Raw genomic sequence first — 17,586 nt, 5'->3', positions numbered from 1 at the left:
GTGCTACATGAAAAGATGCTCAACATCACTAATTATGAGACAAATGCAAATCAAAACCACAACGAGGTATCACCTCACACGGGTCAGAATGGGCATCAATAAAAAGTCTACAAATAATAAATGCTGGAGAGGATAAGGGAAAAGTGAACCCTCATACACTGTTGGGGGGAATGTAAATTGGAGCAGCCACTATGGAGAACAATATGGAGGTCCCTTAAAAAACGAAAAATAGAACCATTTGATCCAGCAATTCTACTCCTGGGTATATATCCAAAAAAACCCGAAAACACTAATTCAAAAAGATACACGCACCTCAATGTTCATAGCAGCACTATTTATAATAGCCAAGCCAAGTGCCCATCAACAGATGACTGGTTTAAGAAGATGTGTGTGTGTGTGTGTTTGTGTATGTATAATAGACTATTACTCGGCCATAAAAAAGAATGAAATACTGCCATTTGCAGCAGCATGGATGGACCTAGAGATTATCATACTAAGTGAAGTAAGTCACAGAAAGACAAATATTACATGATATCACTTATATGTGGAATCTAAAAAATAATACAAATGAATCTATATACAAAATGGAAACAGACTCACAAAAATAGAAAACAAACTTACGGTTACCAAAGGGGGAAGGGGAGAGGGATAAATTAGGAGTTTGGGATTAAACTACAGATGCAAACTACTATACATAAACTAGATAAGCAACAAAGATTTACTGTATAGCAAAGGGAACCATATTCAATATTTTGTAACAACCTATAATGGAAAATAATCTGAAAAAAAATATATATATAACTGAATCACTTTGCTGTACACCTGAAACTAACACAACATTATAAATAAACTATACTTCAATTAAAAAAAAGAAAAAATATCTGCGCTTATGCACATTAAGAGCATTTCTCCTGGGGAGAGTTAGCTTTCCAAAGAGGTGCCTAAAATAACCTAACACCCTTTACCTCATTGGTCTATAAAGTCCCTTCTAGTCAGTGGAGCCACCAACTGCCTTTTCCTTCTGAGATTTCTCAAGTTACAACCAAGTCTCCGTTAATCTAGTAATGACTACGAGCCCCACCGTCGAAAATCTCTGCTCATACACGGGTCTTGGCATTCTGTCGCCCTAAACTCTAAAATTTAAAAAATTCATGACCCTTTAAATGACCCGCACTGAAGATGGAAAGACAGGAGGGGATTTGCCTGAGAGAATTCTGCTCTGGTCCATGAAGGCATTTCAACTTCCTCTAGTTTTCACCAGAAACACCACTTCAGTCTTACCCATCCAGGGAAATTGCAAAACCATTTCCCTCATATAAACGTTCCTCTGTAACATCCCAGTTGTTGACACTACAGTCCCGAGGAGCCTCAGGAGCTTGACTTCCATGGAAAGCAACACTTAGGAACATGAAACTGAGCCCCTCCAGGTGAACACGAGCCCCGAAGGGCAGGGACCACACACTCAATCATCTTTGAGTTTCCTGTGCCAAACGCAGAGCCTGGCACCCAGCAGGCCCTTATCAGATGCTTGAGAAATAAATAAATGTTCAACACAATTTTTTAAATGAGGCAAATAGGGACCTTCCCATCCCTTTATGTAAATTCCATGCACGTGGAACATCGCTGTTAGGATGTCGGAACAACACAGCCCGGAGCAGGTTTCTCACTAGCTGTTCAAAATCCGAGGCCATTCTGCTGACTGTCTAGATACTTTCAGAAGCAATCTGAACTCTGCACATACTAATAATGAGAAAGAGTGGGACTAAGTGAGTACAGTGCACTCTACCCCTCACCAAAGAGCCCACTCTGACTGTGTGGGAGGAGGGGGATAAGGAAACACAGAAGCAAATAAGAGATGAATTCTAATACCATAAGCTGGGAGCAGTGCAATGGGAGACCGTGGGCTCTGTCAACCCCACTCCCCGGCTAGGCAACCGTGTGATCAAAGCACCGGATCCCCACAGCCGGATAACTATCTCAAAGGCTCATGGACAGGATGCTTTATCCTTTTATAAAGGAATGGGAAATGACCTAAATGTCCATCAACAAAGATGGATTAAAACAATGGCTCCTCCATATAATGAAATACTATTCAGCCTTTAAAACTGATTTAGGCCTGTATTTATTGATGCGGCAAGAGATCCACTGCACAATGTGAGATGGAAAAAAAAGCAGGTAGGATCCCTTTATAGAAAATTATTATTTCCTATCAACATATGTCCAGAAGAGTTTATAGAGGTTATTTCTGAATGTGGGACTGGGAATGACATCTACTGTTTTTCTTTTTTAATTTTCTGCATAGTTGTTTTCCTTTGAACGGGAATATTATTTTCACGGTGGGGGGAGGTGGGCTGGGTTGCCAACTTCCATCATTCATTCATCACTTGCCTATAGGGCAGTTTCTGATGATCAATTTGTATCATTAGAATTAAGTCTCACTGCTGCCCTCAACCAAGCTGGAAATGCTGGACCTTAGTCCCTGGGAGGACAGATAAAGACTTGATAAAAACATAATATTTACTTTCCTGCCAAAGTAAGTATCATGCTAATGGCTTGACTAAACCTGTTCTTCGCCTCACTTTCAAATCAATTTATCCTTAGCAGGCAAGGAAAGTTCTCCCTGCAACCAGCCTTCTAATCTTATTTAGCCCCAGAGGCTCAGAGATTAAAGGAGCTTGTCCCATCTCTTTCCCTTCTCAAGTCTCCTTATTGTATTTGGAACAGAACAAACTTCAGCCCACTGTTCCTCTCCCTCTACTGTCAAACTCTAATCTTGATCCGGGCCCAACCTGTGTCGTTTCCTCAGCTGTGGTTTTCAACCCTGGCTGTGTGTTTCAATCACAAATACCCAGGTCCCACCCAAGATCATTAAACAGAATCTCAGATCGTTAGTATTTTTTAAAGGCTCCCAGTGTGCCCATTAAATATTTAGTGCTGAAGTTTTCCTGCATCCTCTCCTACCCAAGAATATGTCCTAATAATGATCCTGGGGATCTTGAAACATCCACGACCCCTTCTGAAAACTGCTGTCTGAAATCTCAAGCAATTTCAGGGTTTACTAGCCAGACGTCTATAACCCGTGTTAACTGACAGGCACATCATGGCTAGATGCTCCTCCTGGACAGCAGACGCTTTTCCCTCTGACCACACTGCTAAAGAAGCCCCCCTATCAGGGACTTCCCTGGCGGTCCAGTGGTTAAGACTTCACCTTCCAATGCAGGGGTGTGGGTTTGATCCCTGGTCGGGGAGCTAAGATCCCACATGCCTTGTGGCCAAAAAAACCCCAAAACATAAGCAATATTGTAACAAATTCAACGACGACTTTAAAAATGGTCCGCATCAAAGAAAAAAAAAAATCTAAAAAAAAAGAAGCCCCTTATCCATGAGTGCTGGCCTCCATCCTTCCCACCTAGCCACCAGCCACTGAGCCCTGCCCAGAGCAGGACCCGCCAGGACTGAGGCCTGTGAAAAGTCTGGGGCTCACAAAGCCGGGAAAAGAATCAGAAACGGCCCCATTTAAAGAGCTCCTTGACCCTGTGGTGTTCAGATCAGGTTTGCTCATCTGCGTCAGAGGTGATAAGAAACCCAGTCACAAGCCTAAAACAAGAGATGATAAAATCTATCTTGTATCCAACCAGTCCAAAATGACCCGACTTTTCTTCTTAGCTGTAGGAGCTGACCAGACTCTGATCACTCACTCATGCTTAATCCCACAAAACCACCCTGGGACTTGAAGACGCTGGGGCACTCAGGCCCAATGTGGCATTCAATAAATTATATCCTATACTTGGCTTGAAGCCCTTTTCAGCAGCAGCAGGACCTGTCTTGGATGTTCACCTGCAGTCGGCTAAGGACAGCCAGGCCGCCTGTCGGCAGAGGCCAAGGCAAATGGCTCCAGCCCTCTTAACAGACCATTAAACCAGCCACCGGAAACAGACAGGTGCCTTTCTGAGTTCAAAGGGCAAGACATTTAACTCAAACACTCTAACGGGTATTAGGTGGTTTCTGATCTGAATTTCTCATCCAAGTCCATCTGGCAAAACCCTTCCCATAAATTGAGATGTGAGATGATCTGGCAGAGCCCATCTGTTCTGATAGTACATCAGTTCTAGAATTATGACATACATAAGGCTGGTTATAGAATTTAATTGTCTAAAATCTACACAGAAGCACTTGAATCACAATGGCCAGGAGAAGCTCAGGGGTTGAAGAGGGTCTAAAGACTCTGCCTGTACAACCCTGGGCCATCATGTTTGAGTGATGGAACTCATAACTGGCTTTCTAGTACCTCTAGATTTTCTCGGCTTGTAAGAAGTGTCTAGTTTGCATTTAAATTAGAGCTGGAAGGAATCTGAGAGATAATCATATCCAAAGGATGTAAAGAGAAAGAAGAGAATGAACACTTTTGGAGCTTATTGTGTGTGATGTTGTGACTCATAATAAGAAATGTATATTTGGTCTTCGTCAGTTTCTGGCACAAAGCTCCCAAAACCCTTGTAATTTCCTAAGTGGTAACAGCAGTATAAGTGTCTTAACATTCATAACGAAACCTTTTCAATGACACCTGAGTTTATGTGAATGAGGTGACTTTGGGAAAGCACCTAAGGATGGGGCTTGTTGCCAGGGGAACCAAACACATGATTGATTACAGGGTTAGAACTTTCAGTCCCCCGCCACTTCCCCGACCTCTGGGAAGGGGAGAGGGGCTGGAGGTTGGATCAATCACCAATGGCCGATGATTTAATCAATCATGTCTATGTAATGCAGCCTCCATAAAAACCCAAAAGGACAAGGTTCATAGACCTTCTGGGTTGGTGAACACATGGAGATTTGGGAAGGGCGGCGTGTTCAGAGACGGCATGAAAGCTCCACACCTCCCCACCCCCCATACCTTGCCCTATGCATCTGTTTCAACTGGCTGTTCCCGAGTTACATCCTTTTATAATAAACTGGTAACCTAGTAAGTAAACTGTTCCCCTGATTTCTGCGATTGGCTCCAGCAAATTAAACCCAAGGAGGGGGTCATGGGAAACTCCCATCTACAGCCAGTAGGTCAGAAGCACAGGTGACAACATGGACTTGGGATTAGCACCTGAAGTGTGTGTGTATGAGTGGTGCGGGGGTTGGTGGGGAGTCCTGAGGGACTGAGCCCTTAATCCGACACTGTCTTCAGGCAGACAGTGTCAGAATTCATTGCTTGCAGTGTTGGAAAAAACACCCCTTACATGATGTCACATCCATCCCTTTCTCAGGCTTCGAGCAGAGGAGGGTGGCCAGGTACCCTGGATCACGGCGCTAATGAGGCAGGATTCTAACTCAGGCTGTGTTGGCATCTGGTGCTCTGGGTCTCCGCACCACACCCCAGCGTGACACACCTTCTCTGCCTACGGGAGGGATCTCTCCTCCTCCTCATTCAACATCAAGCCCTGTCAACCCATTCACGCCAGCTACTCGAGCTTTCCTTGGGGATTCATTTAAATCAATTGCAGAGACCCCTTCCCTTTATCAATAGCTTCCCATTCAGCGCCAATACCTGCACGTGGACAGGAAAACACCCGCTCTGCCAACATTCAGAAGCAGGCTGCTGGGAGGCCTGAGGCATTTCTTGAGCTGTTGCACACGTCTTTGAGAAGGAGGCAGGAGATCAGAGTTCAAGTCCCAGCCCTGCCACTTGCCTGGCGGCGTGTGGCCAGGAGCAAGCCCCCCGCCCCATCCCCTCAGCTTCCTCATCTGTGCACTGAGCGGTCCCCTAACACAAGAATCAACTCAGTGTCCGTGGCAACTGTGATGAACTGTTCAAATGAAAGGAAGGGTTCAAGATGTTTCCTCTGACAGTAACATGTCCCACTACTAGTGTTTATACTCTCCAACCCTAACCCCACAGACATCTGAAACGGGAGGCGCCTCGGCAGTGTCCACACAAGCGGCAAATGTGATGACATTCCAGGCACCCAGCAGAGTGAAGCCACAACAGTCCCTCTGGCGTCCACGGAGTCCTTCCAGCAGTCACCGTGTCTGTGTGTCAACCTCCCCTCACAGCCCTGGGCCTCTAATTACCCATCTACCCGATTCCATGCTGCAAAAACCACAGGAAAAACACCTCACAAGTCTGAGACAAAGGCCAAAAACCACCTTTTCTGGATTCCTTGCTGCAAAACGGACCATCATAAAATGCTCCCTTTCGGCGCTGGGAGGGGCTTTGGAAGGGACTGAGGATGGCGACACCTACCCTGTAGAACGCCAGCCCCGAGACGGGGACGGAGACTTCCGCTTGGTGGGGCTACGGTTACGCCAGCCCCAAATCCCTGCCGCTCCTCTGCCTGGCAAAGTCCTCTCATCCTCTGTGGCTGCGGCCCACCCCATGTTCGCCCTTCCCCTCTGACACCCTGATCACCTCATGAGCAACACTCAGCCTCCAGGCTCACAGACGGGAGGACAGTAAACAGGATAGTCTATAACCGTGAGCAGTACAGTCTGAGACTTAACTTTCCAGGTTTCAGGATCTTAACACTAAAATTCTGGGATTGGTTTTTTGTTCCAAGACTCTGAGTCCTAAGATACTTCAAGTACACTAACTGTGGTGGATATTTTATTGGGTAATTTTACATTTATCATAAAAACAACAACAACAACAAAAAACTGAGCCCACAGTTTTCCAAGGGACCACTTGTCTGTCTCCCTCACCAGAATGTGGCAGGCGGGGACACTGTCGAGCCTACCTCAGCACCACAGAGCTTGCCGCTGAGTAAGCTCCAAGTCAAAGTTTGCTGAATGGCTACTGGCTGAATGTTTTCTTTCTTCGGGTGTGGCTGTGTGTGGGTGGGTGTGATGTTCCCTTGCGTAATGGAATCAGTATAACCCAGTGGAAAGTGCTGGCCTTTGGAATAAGAGACCAGGTTCTGAATCCCGGCCCTGTCCCTTACTTTTTAACCTTTACAAGGTTTCTAGTGAGCCTCAGCTTCCTCATCTGTGAAACGGGTCTGCTTTATGGCCAGCTTTACAGATCAATGCTGAATGTTAAACGAGAGTTATATGAAGCCTTTAGTTTGATGCCTGCCTCAGAGCTCATCAGAGTAGAAACTCAGTAAACAGCACCTACCAGACCAGTCTAAGAAAGCTGGGTGGGTGCAGGCCAGAGCCCTGGGCTCTCAGAAGAAAGCTTTGATACGTAAAAATAGAACCCCTGCCCCTGCTTTGAGCTGTGCCAAAGTGAGAGCTACAGAGTGGGTTCCTGGGTGGCTTTCCTGCTTTGATATGGAAAAAGGAAAAAGGAGGCCCCAGCCCCAACTGCTAAAAATAGGCAATGCAAATAGACTTTGACCTTGCTTCAGGGCTGGGCTGTGCACTATGGAAACCAGGCTTGGCTCTTTGCAGCAAGCTGGGAATATACGCTGGGGATGCAGAGAGCCAAGAGCCCTGGAACCCCCAGCCCTCTGATTTGCATATCAGGGGCTGGGTGGGGATGTCACTCCTTGCAGGAGCCTCAATTATGGGGCAATAAGCCAATGGCCAAGTGGACCATTCCCTTCTGGGCCCCCATCTATTACACCTGCCACCAACTGCTTTGTCCCAGGCCTTTCGGAAAAATCATTGGCTCAGCGAACTTTCCCAGAGGTCTCATCTAAATTGCTAAGGTCTCTCCCACAGACAAGGCAGCCTTGAGGTTCCAGCTAACCTCAGTGCATCACCTCTGGGGGCCGTGATGACTTCTGGTCCCCCCTGGCCTGCCCAGCTGGGAAGAAGAGACCCACACCTATGCTGGATTACAAAACCCTTTCTCTTCCATTAACTCACTGAGTCCTTCAATTTCCCTCTGAAATGGATGTTACTACATCCACCTTGGTGTTAGGAAAACTGAGGCTCCAGAGTACAGTGTACCGAAAAGAACACTTAAAACCCGAAACCGTAAAACCTGGGTTCGCGCACAAGCTGTGCTACTCGCTAAGTGACTTGCCAAGGTCTAAGGACTTTGGTTTCACCACCCAGAGATGGAGAAATTTGACAAATGGCTCCTAAGGTCCCTTCTGGGGCTAAAGACGAAAGTTCTAGGTTGTATGCCTTGTCACCAATAGTCACCAAGTTAAGAAGAGGAGGACCTAAGTCTTAGGATCTAATCAGAAAGGTTTGTTCATATACACAAATAATGACCCTGAGGCCAAATGAGCTAACTGCCAGGGAGGGCAAAATAAGCTCAGGTTTACATAGAGGAGGAAAAACGTTTTGGGAGTTCAGGACATGCTGCACGAAGGGCTGTCATCAGAGTGGTCTTGAAAGATGGCCAGAAGTTTAAATGGGATGAGAAAGGGTGTTCCGGGAGGGGAACCAGCACAAGCAAAGTGCGGGCAGTACCAGACCCAGCCTGCAATGAGCCCAGCGTAGCTGTCAAACCGATGAGAAGAAGAGGCCTGGGAACTGTCGCTGCCCCACATCTCTAGGACCCTCAGAGTTCGGCAGATGAGGACCCTACGCCTGCTCTTGTGGGGAAGAAAAGCGCATCATATTCACAGAGCTGCATGCTTGAAAGGCTTTAGCGCCTGCAGAATCTGAGCATCTGCAGGCGTATGGCCTGGGAAGGACGCCTGGATCTCACCGTGAACATCCCTCCTGCTGCACAGGGCCAGGGCACCAGCGGATGGGAAAGTCTGGCAGCCAAGTGAGCAGAGGCTCACAGCAGAGTCTTTCATAATGGAGTCACATCCTTGGCTGTCTGGGAACCCGTGTGGCTGGAAAGCAGTCGCCTGGGGATGAGGGCACGCCAGCAGAACAACAGGTACTTGGCTCTAATGGCAGAAATAACGGGTATCTTCTCCCTGACTAGCGAAGATTTGTGGGGCAGACACGCCTGCCTCTCCTTTAGACTCAGAATCACTGGACATTAGACCTAGAAGAGCTCTTGGGAGAACAGGTCCAAGAACCCCATTTAAGGGATTTGCCTGGCAGTCCAGTGGTTAAGACTCCAAGCTTCCACTGCAGGGGGCGCGGGTTCGATCCTTGGTCAGGGAACTAAGATCCCACATGCTGCCTGGGGTGGTCAAAAGAAAAAAAAGAGGGGCTTCCCTGGTGGCGCAGTGGTTAAGAATCCACCTGTCAATGCAGGGGACACAGGTTCAGTCCCTGGCCCGGGAAGATCCCATGTGCCACAGAGCAACTAAGCCCGTGCACCACAACTACTGAGCCCACGCTCTAGAGCCCTCGAGTCACAACTACTGAGCCTGTGCGCCACAACTACTAAGCCTGCGCTCTAGAGCCTGAGAGCCACAACTACTGAAGCCCGCAGGCCTAGAGCCCGTGCTCTGCAAGAGAAGCCACCGCAATGAGAAGCTTGCGCACGGCAACGAAGAGTAGCCCCCGCTCGCCGCAACTAGAGAAAGCCCGCACAGCAATGAAGACCCAACACAGCCAAAAATAAGTAAATAAGTAAATAAATAAAAGAACCCCATTTTACAGATGAGGAAACTGAGCCCAAGGGAGAAAAGGTGGCTTATCTAAAGCCCATCAAATGAGTTGGGGCAGAACCAGGAGTAAGGTCCAGGTCTGACTCAGTCCAGAGCCATAGACAATCTGAAGCCAAAAATACCACACATGTTAGGACAACAGGAGAAGGCAGAATAGAGAAGAGTTTCCGGGATGAGGAGGGCTGGCAAGTGTCAGATGCTGGGGACAGCAAGGAGAACTCTAAACTCAGCACCCAGGAAGCAACCGGAAATGGAACTCTGATGCAGGTGTAGTGAGTAAATGCTGGAGAAACAGGCAAACTCCCTTAAAACAAAGTAGTAAAAAGGGTGGACAGAGAGAAAAAAGAAACTTTGGGATGCAGGGAAGAAAACTCAAGGCATTTCAGCTAAATGACTCGGTCTTCTCAGTAGGTGGCAAGGCCAACCATGAGACCAGTCTTTGTGGGAACTGGACTATGGGTCTGTGATCCAGAGTCAGAGGGGAACCCTGGGGCATTCCAGAGTTGGGATTAACCCCCAGAGTCCATTGGGGGTTAATGAGGCTCCAAGAACAGCTCGGGGGCTTGGACTCTGCTGAACCTGTGATCTGTGATTTGTGCTGGTGCCAAAACGCACAGCCCGTGGCTCTCCAGCAACGCCTGGCAGCCCGGGAGAAGCAGCAGAGGGAGCATATGGGCCTGCGTGCGTGTCAAAGGGAGGCCAGGGGACAGTCACGGGAGCAGGAGAATCAAAGGGCAAGTGGGGACACAGGTGAGACAGCTGAGCTTCGCCAGGCCGGGAGGAAGGAGAGAGTAGGAGGAGTTTTCGTGGGCCAAGGCCACATGTAGAAGAACTGGAAGAACGCCATCACAGGACGTTGTCATGGGACGAGAAATGACAGAATTCTGGATCTTGGAGTGATTGGGGTGGTGACAGGACCAGAAGTGCATCTGTGTGAGGTTTGCTCAAATGAAGCTTCAGTGAGAGGAAACCATGTCTGGAATGTTTAGAGGGGTCAGCAATTTGAGTTCTGAGGTTGCCCAGGGAAGAGAAAAACAGGCACCAGAGGCCTTGAAGGATGGGAAGGAGAGCGCTGAGGTCAGAGGGCACAGCACTGGGTAGTCCAACCTCAAAGGAAGCAGAACTGCATGGGGGAGGGGACAGGGAAAAGCTGGTCTGCCCTCCCCAGGGCCACAGTGGCCAGAGTGAGAGTCTCCGGCTCACAGGAAGGAATCAGGACCACGAACTCAAGGAGGCAGCTGGGGTGTTCGTGGCAACAGTCGGGGGGTGGGGGAGTGGGCTGTCAGCAGACAGGAGGTCCTGAAGGTGGAGAGGAAGTCAGTGGTGCAGATGGGGCATCCAGCGGGAACAGAGGGGAGTGTCTGCCCAGCAGGCACTGTAGCCCGGGCGCACTTAAGTCCTGGCTCCACCCTATCACCGCAGACTGAGCATCACAGTAACCATCTCAGGCAGACCCAATTTCCAGGCATCGACTTTGAGCATCTCCTTACAACCGTCATGGGTAGCCCCCAGGAACTCTCTAAAAAGTGTCTTTCAGGTAGAAAGGCTTAGCCACAGATGAGGAGCTCCAGGTCTCAGCTCAAACATCTCCTACCAGGGAACTCACCCTTTCATACTCTGTCTAAAATAGCGCTGCCCCTTACTCTGTCTATTCCCTCACCCTCCCTTTACTTTGTCTAACGCCTCACTCTGCTTTATTTTTCTTAACACTTATTACCATCTGTCATGTTACATAGGTATTACATACATCCACTGCATTATCCACTGCTTGGAACAGGACCCAGTGCATAACAGGCACTTAATAAATACTTTTAGATTGCTGAATAAATTCTCTTTGAAACCCAAAGCTAGATTTTGTTGGGAAGGGAGACCCTGAAGTCTTTCCTGCTTTTTAAAAGAACAAAGCTGGAGGTATCACATTCCCTGATTTCAAGCTATACTACAAAGCTACAGTAATCTAAACAGTATGGTACAGACACAAAAACAGAAACATAGGTCAATGGAACAGAATAGAGAGCCCAGAAATGAACCCACATTTATACGATCAATTAATCAATGACAAAGGAGGCAAGAATATACAATGTGGCAAAGACAGTCTCTTCAATAAATGGTGTTGTAAGATCTGGACAGCTACATGCAGAAGAATCAATTGGACTTCTATCTCACATTATGCACAAAAATAAATTCAAAATAGATTAAAGACTTAAATGTAAGACCTGAAACCATAAAACTTCTAGAAGAAAGCATAGGCAGTATGCTCTTTGACAGTAGTCTTAGTCATATTTTTTGGATATGTCTCCTCAGGCAAGGGAAACAAAAGCAAAAATAAACAAATGGGACAACACCAAACTAAAAAGCTTTTGCACAGTGAAGACAACTATCAGCAAAATGAAAATGCTGCCTACTGACCAGGAGAAAATCTTTGCAAGCGATACATCTGATAAGGGGTTAATATCCAAAATATACAAAGACCTCATACAAGTCAACATTAAAAAACCCAAACAATCCTATTTAAAAATGGGCAGAGGATCTGAATAGACATTTTCCCAAAGAAGACATACAGATGGCCAACAGAAACATGAGAAGATGCTCAACATCACTAACCATCAGGTAAATGCAAATCTAAACCACAATGAGGTATGTATCACCTCACACCTGTCAGAATAGCTATTATCAAAAACACAACAAATAACAAGTATTGGCGAGGATGTGGAGAAAAGGGAACCCTCATACATTGTTGGTGGGAATGTAAATTGATGCAGCCACTATGGAAAACAGTATGGAGGCTCCTCAAAAAATTAAAAATACAACTACTATATGATCCAGCACTTCCACTCCTGGATATTTATCCAAAGGAAAAAAACACTAATTAGAAAAGATATATGCACCCCTATGTTCGTTGCACTGTTATTTACAATAGCCAAGATATGGAAGCAACCCAAGTGCCCATCAATAGATGAATGGATAAAGAAGATGTGGTATCTATAATACATACGCAATGGAATATTACTCAGGCATAAAAGAATAATGAAATCCTGCCATTTGTGACAACATGGAGGGACCTAGAGGGTATTATGCTAAGTGAAATAAGTCAGATAGTGAAAGACAAACATGGTATGCTATCACTTACATGGGGAATCTAAGAAACAGAACAAATGAACAAACATTACAAAACAGAAACAGAGTTACAGATACAGAGAACAAACAGGTGGTTGCCAGGGGGGAAGGAGGGAGATAGAAATAGGTGAGGGAGATTGAGACATACAAACATCCAGTAGTTGCAAAATAAATGAGTCACAGGTATGAAATGTACAGTGTGGAGAATACAGTCAGTAACAAGGTAATATCTCTATACGATGACAGGTCGTAAATAGGCTTTCACGGTGATAATTTAGAAATGTACAGAAATACTGAAGTACTACGTTGTGTAACAGGAACTAACATAGTACTGTAGGTCAGTTATAAAATAAATAAAGAAATTAAAATAAATGAAAGAGTGGTTCTGAGCTGTGTCGAGTTCATGCACTTGAGCACCTCCACTGCACACAGTTCTGTCTCAGGCAAAGCAGGGGAAGTCTTTGCTGACCTAACGCAACCTGCTGGAGCCTGCAAGATGGTTCTTGAGCAATGCCAAGACCCGCTCCGACCGCCCAGCCCCTGAGCCCACTAAGCCCAGCTGCAATTCATCTGTGTTCACAGCACCTGCTTGCTACACCTGGCAAGAGTCCAGGAGAGGAGAGTAGCACAGCCTCTTCTGCTGGTTAAATACAAGCAGCATCCTTAAAAGAATTCCTATAATGATATTTCTTCTCTCTACCTACTCTAGAGATGTGCCCACACTGCATCCCCATGCTTGGAAAGGCTCCCCTAGTGCATCCCCACGTGTAAAGGGAACACATCTTCCTCTTCCCTTCCCAGGTACTGGCCATCTCCAGGGTGGGGCACCACAGATGCATCATCTCACATGGGCGCCAGCACCTCAATCCCAATGCTCCTTACTGCAACAATATCACAGTTTTCCTCCTGTTTTTCTCTACCAATTTCTAGCAACCGTGGATCTGTGATTAGCATGAAAAGCCAATCCATCCTGTAAGGAATCAAAGGAATACATACCGCAACCTGGGCAGAGTCAAGGAACTGGAGGCCAAAGTAATCTGTTTCCACCAGGTCCAAGTGGTACACAATCTGATCAAACAAATCCTGGCCTTTGGCATGTTTCTGGAAGACAATTGGGTAGATGAAAATTTAGGATGTGACAACTGGATAAGAAACAAGATTTAAAAAAAAAAAAAACCACAAAATCATTTTTCTCTCTCTATTGCATACATGTATGTGTCACAGTACATAAATTTTTAAAAATGTAATTATTTTTATTATAATACAAACTCATGATTAAATCTAAGCATACATAATGACAAGAAAAACCCACCAAACTACAACTTCATAGGATGATTAGGGAACCAATGTCTTATTATGATAAATGGTAAATAAATGGAAAAAAAAATCAAGCATTGATCCTGCCTTTAGCTGTAGCACTGGGTAACCAAAGAGTAGATGACAACATATACAAAAATTAACTCAAAATGAATCACAGACCTAAATGTAAGAGTTAAAACTATAAAACTCAGAATAAAACATACACACAAATCTTCATGACCCTGGATTAGATAACAGTTTCTTAGATAAAACACCAAAAGTGCAAGCAACAAAAGAAAAAACAAACTGGACATCATCAAAAATGTAAAACTTTTATGCTTCAAAGAACACCATGATATCAAGAAGGTACAAAGACAACCCTGAATGGGAGAAAATTTTACAAATCATACTTCTGACAAGGGACTTCTATCTAGAACATACAAAGAATTACTACAACTCAATAATAAAAAGACAAATATTCAATTAAAAATTAGGTCAAGGAGATAGATAGATAGATGGTTCTCCAAAGACAGAAAAACAGCCAATAAGCATATGAAAAGATGCTCAACATCATTACTCATCAGGGAAATGCAAATCAAAACCACAATCAGACACTTCACACCCACTAGGAGGGCTATAATAAAAAAGACAGATAACCAATGTTGGAGAAATTGGAACCCTCTTATACTGCTGACAGGAATGTCAAATTGTATAGCTGATTTAGGAAACAGCCTGGCAGTTTCTTAAACGGTTAAACCTAGAGTTACCATTTGACCCAGCAATGACACTTCCAAGTAAATATCCAAGAAAAATGAAAACATTAAGCTCACACAGAAACTGGTACAAAAATGTTCACAGCAGCATTATTCCTAATAGCCAGAAAGTGGAAGCAACCCAAATGTCTATCAACTGATGAATGGATAAACAAAATGCAGTATATCCATACAATGGAATATTATTTGGCCATAAAAAGGAATAAAGTTCTGATACATGCTACAACATCGATGGATATTGAAAACATTATACTAAGTGAAAGAACTCAGTTACAAATGACCACATATTATTTGAAATGTCCAGAACAGTAAGTCTAGAGACAGAAATGAGATTAGTAGTTGCTTAGGGCTGCCAGGTTTGTGGGGTGACAGCGAAGATGAGTAGGATTTTTTGGAGGTTAATGAAGTGTTCTAAAATTAATTGTGGTGATAGATGCACAACTCTATGAAAATACTAAAAACCACTAAATTGCATGCTTCAGATAGGTGAATTGTATGGTATGTGAATCTCTATAAATAAACAATTAAAAATAGTAGAGAAGCAAAGTTTTTCTTTATAGTAGTATTCCAGCAAATAAATGAAGAAGGAATAACAGAATTGCAATATCACAATTTTGCAACTTCTAATGAATGGCAGGCTCTAAGCATTGGACGCCAGTGGCTACTAACATCGCAATAGGAGACAGACAGACAACCATTATGTTCCTCGCCATGAAGAACGTCCCACCACCCAAGATATAATCTTGCTCCTCACACCTCTCTTTCCACAGGAAAAACAAAATCAACCCTGGGACTGATTCAACCACTAGATCCAACTGCCAACTGTAGGAAATGCAGAGGAATGTTCTAAACTATATGGAACTGCAATTGGCGAGATCCAGCCTGTGGGAAATTCTAGAAACTCCTCAGGACAAATGACCTAGTTTCTTCAACAAACAGACTATAGGGAAGAGAAGAGATGGAGGGAACACCTACAGATTAAAAGAGATTTAAAAGACATTTTTTTAAAAAAGGAAAACTTAACTTGCAATGTCTAGGGATGCACACTTGGGTGAGCAAACTTGGAAAGATAGTAAAGAAGTGACTGTAATAAAGTCAGAGTAGTTGTTGCTCTTGGGGCTTGGAGGGGGCACAGGGAGGGGGTAACGGTGGACTTCTGGCTGGCTGGCAGGGTTCCAGCTTTTGACGTGGGTGGTGGTACAAGGGTGTCTGTCTACCTTCTAGTAGTTCATTAAACTGTACCTTTGTTTTATTTGTACATCTGTACTTGCGTTATACAAATAAACAACAATAACAAAAAAAATCAAAACTACATCAATGAATTACAGTCTCTTTCCTTCCTGGAAATACTCCTCTGAAGGCATCAATTCAACAGAAGCAGAAGACTTGACGTGCAGTGGTGTTCTCTACAAATTAATCTACTGGCGAAATAAGGCAGGATCAGGGGAGGGCAAAAAGAAGAACAACTGAAACTCCAATCACAGAACACAGCACTGGGGCCCACCAGCACTCCAGAATACTATTTGGCCATTACCAAAGAGAATTATGAAGATGAGACAGAAATATGGAAAATTCTTATGACAAACATTAAGTAAACAGAGTACTTAACTCTGTTAATAGAAAGCTGTGATCCCAACTACATAAAAATATGTATTCACTGTACACGGACTACTTGATAAAAACAGGAAATTGGCAAAAACTAAAACAGCTGTGTTAGCATGGAGAAACTATGGATGGTTTTCTTCCCAAGTTTTTTTTTAACACTGGTCTTTTGGCAGTTGTTAGGCAGCAAATACAATTTCAAAAAAAAAAAAAATCACAATTCTGGCACTCTTCCTCCTTGCCCATAAGAATCCATCTTCTGGATGTATTTCTTCCAATTACTATCCAGTGCTATTGGCCCCACGCAACACCTATTATCACGGTGCCAATGCTTCATCAGTGGGTTTCCTAGTGGGAAAAAAATAGTTAGAGTAAAGCTTTAGCAGCAGGATGTGGCAGAAAGAACTGCACTGGGAGAAAGCAAAAGACCTGTGCTCTAGTCCCAGATGCACCATTAACTCCAACCTTAAGCTATTCATAATTTCCCCCAATCCATACGGCCATCCTGGACTTCCCCTGCAGCTGCAAATCAGACATGGCCATGGCGCCCTGAATATACAGGGCCACCAAAACTCAAATGACCCCAAATCCAACCTGCTCCCCACCTGGGTCTATTTTGGTTCAGGGCTTACCATCCAGTATGTAATTTTAACACTCTCAGAGAATGAACTGAAAAAGCACAGTTCCCCACATGTAAAATGACGGAGGTTAGCCCAAGTTTCTGTCTAGGTCATTCCAAATTTTACTTTTCTGATGTCTTTCTAAAGTGGCTCTTAATATAGAATGAGCTCAAGGTGGCGGTTAGGAAAAGAACGTTTCTAGGGGCAGTGAGTCCCTTCTGCCAATGCCAGACTGGCTCCTCTGCTGACAGACCCTCACTCAGCTGGACCTAGAGGTGGCATACAGCAGGGTCTGGCGGATAGGAAACACTATTTTTACTCACCTATAAACACTTCCCCCCACTCACCTCCCCCACCAAGTGTGCTCTTCGGTCTCTTCTGCTGGAAAAGAGAATTCCCAATGGCCCCTTGCTGCTCTAAAAAGAATCTGGTGAAATTATGAGGGCTGGAATGAATAGAAGGGTCCTTGAAACAGAGGTCCCAGGGAGTTAAGGGCAGGCTGAAGACAGGAGGGTCAAGGCCACAGCCCTTGAATCAACCATCTTTCACTCCTCCCAGCCCACAGTGTCCATTCTCAAAACTGAGAAGGTTCCAGATAACTCATCTGCACTGCCAGCCAGGACATCTTACTCAGGGCAGCCCCTAGAAGCCCACAAGCTGTCATCTCGGGCTTACTGGCCCAAACATTCCCTCCTTCGGCAGCGTCCCCAACTCTACTCT

At 45.0% G+C, this 17,586-nt stretch overlaps 1 protein-coding gene across 7 annotated transcripts in view; it reads right to left on the bottom strand.

The window, feature by feature from the left end:
• Positions 1-17,586, bottom strand: part of EPB41L4B (erythrocyte membrane protein band 4.1 like 4B) — a 143,516-nt gene that overhangs the window by 91,213 nt on the left and 34,717 nt on the right. For all 7 annotated transcript variants that reach the window (XM_082469146.1, XM_082469143.1, XM_082469141.1 and 4 more), the window contains exon 2: positions 13,569-13,673. In XM_082469146.1, coding sequence (XP_082325272.1) covers positions 13,569-13,673 — 105 coding nt within the window. The remainder of the gene's footprint in view (positions 1-13,568; positions 13,674-17,586) is intronic.

This window comes from Balaenoptera physalus (assembly GCF_965194825.1).
Source record: "Balaenoptera physalus genome assembly, chromosome: 7".
NCBI lineage: Eukaryota > Metazoa > Chordata > Mammalia > Artiodactyla > Balaenopteridae > Balaenoptera > Balaenoptera physalus.
Note: the sequence above shows the minus strand (reverse complement) of the source record. Positions and strands in the feature narration are given on the sequence as shown.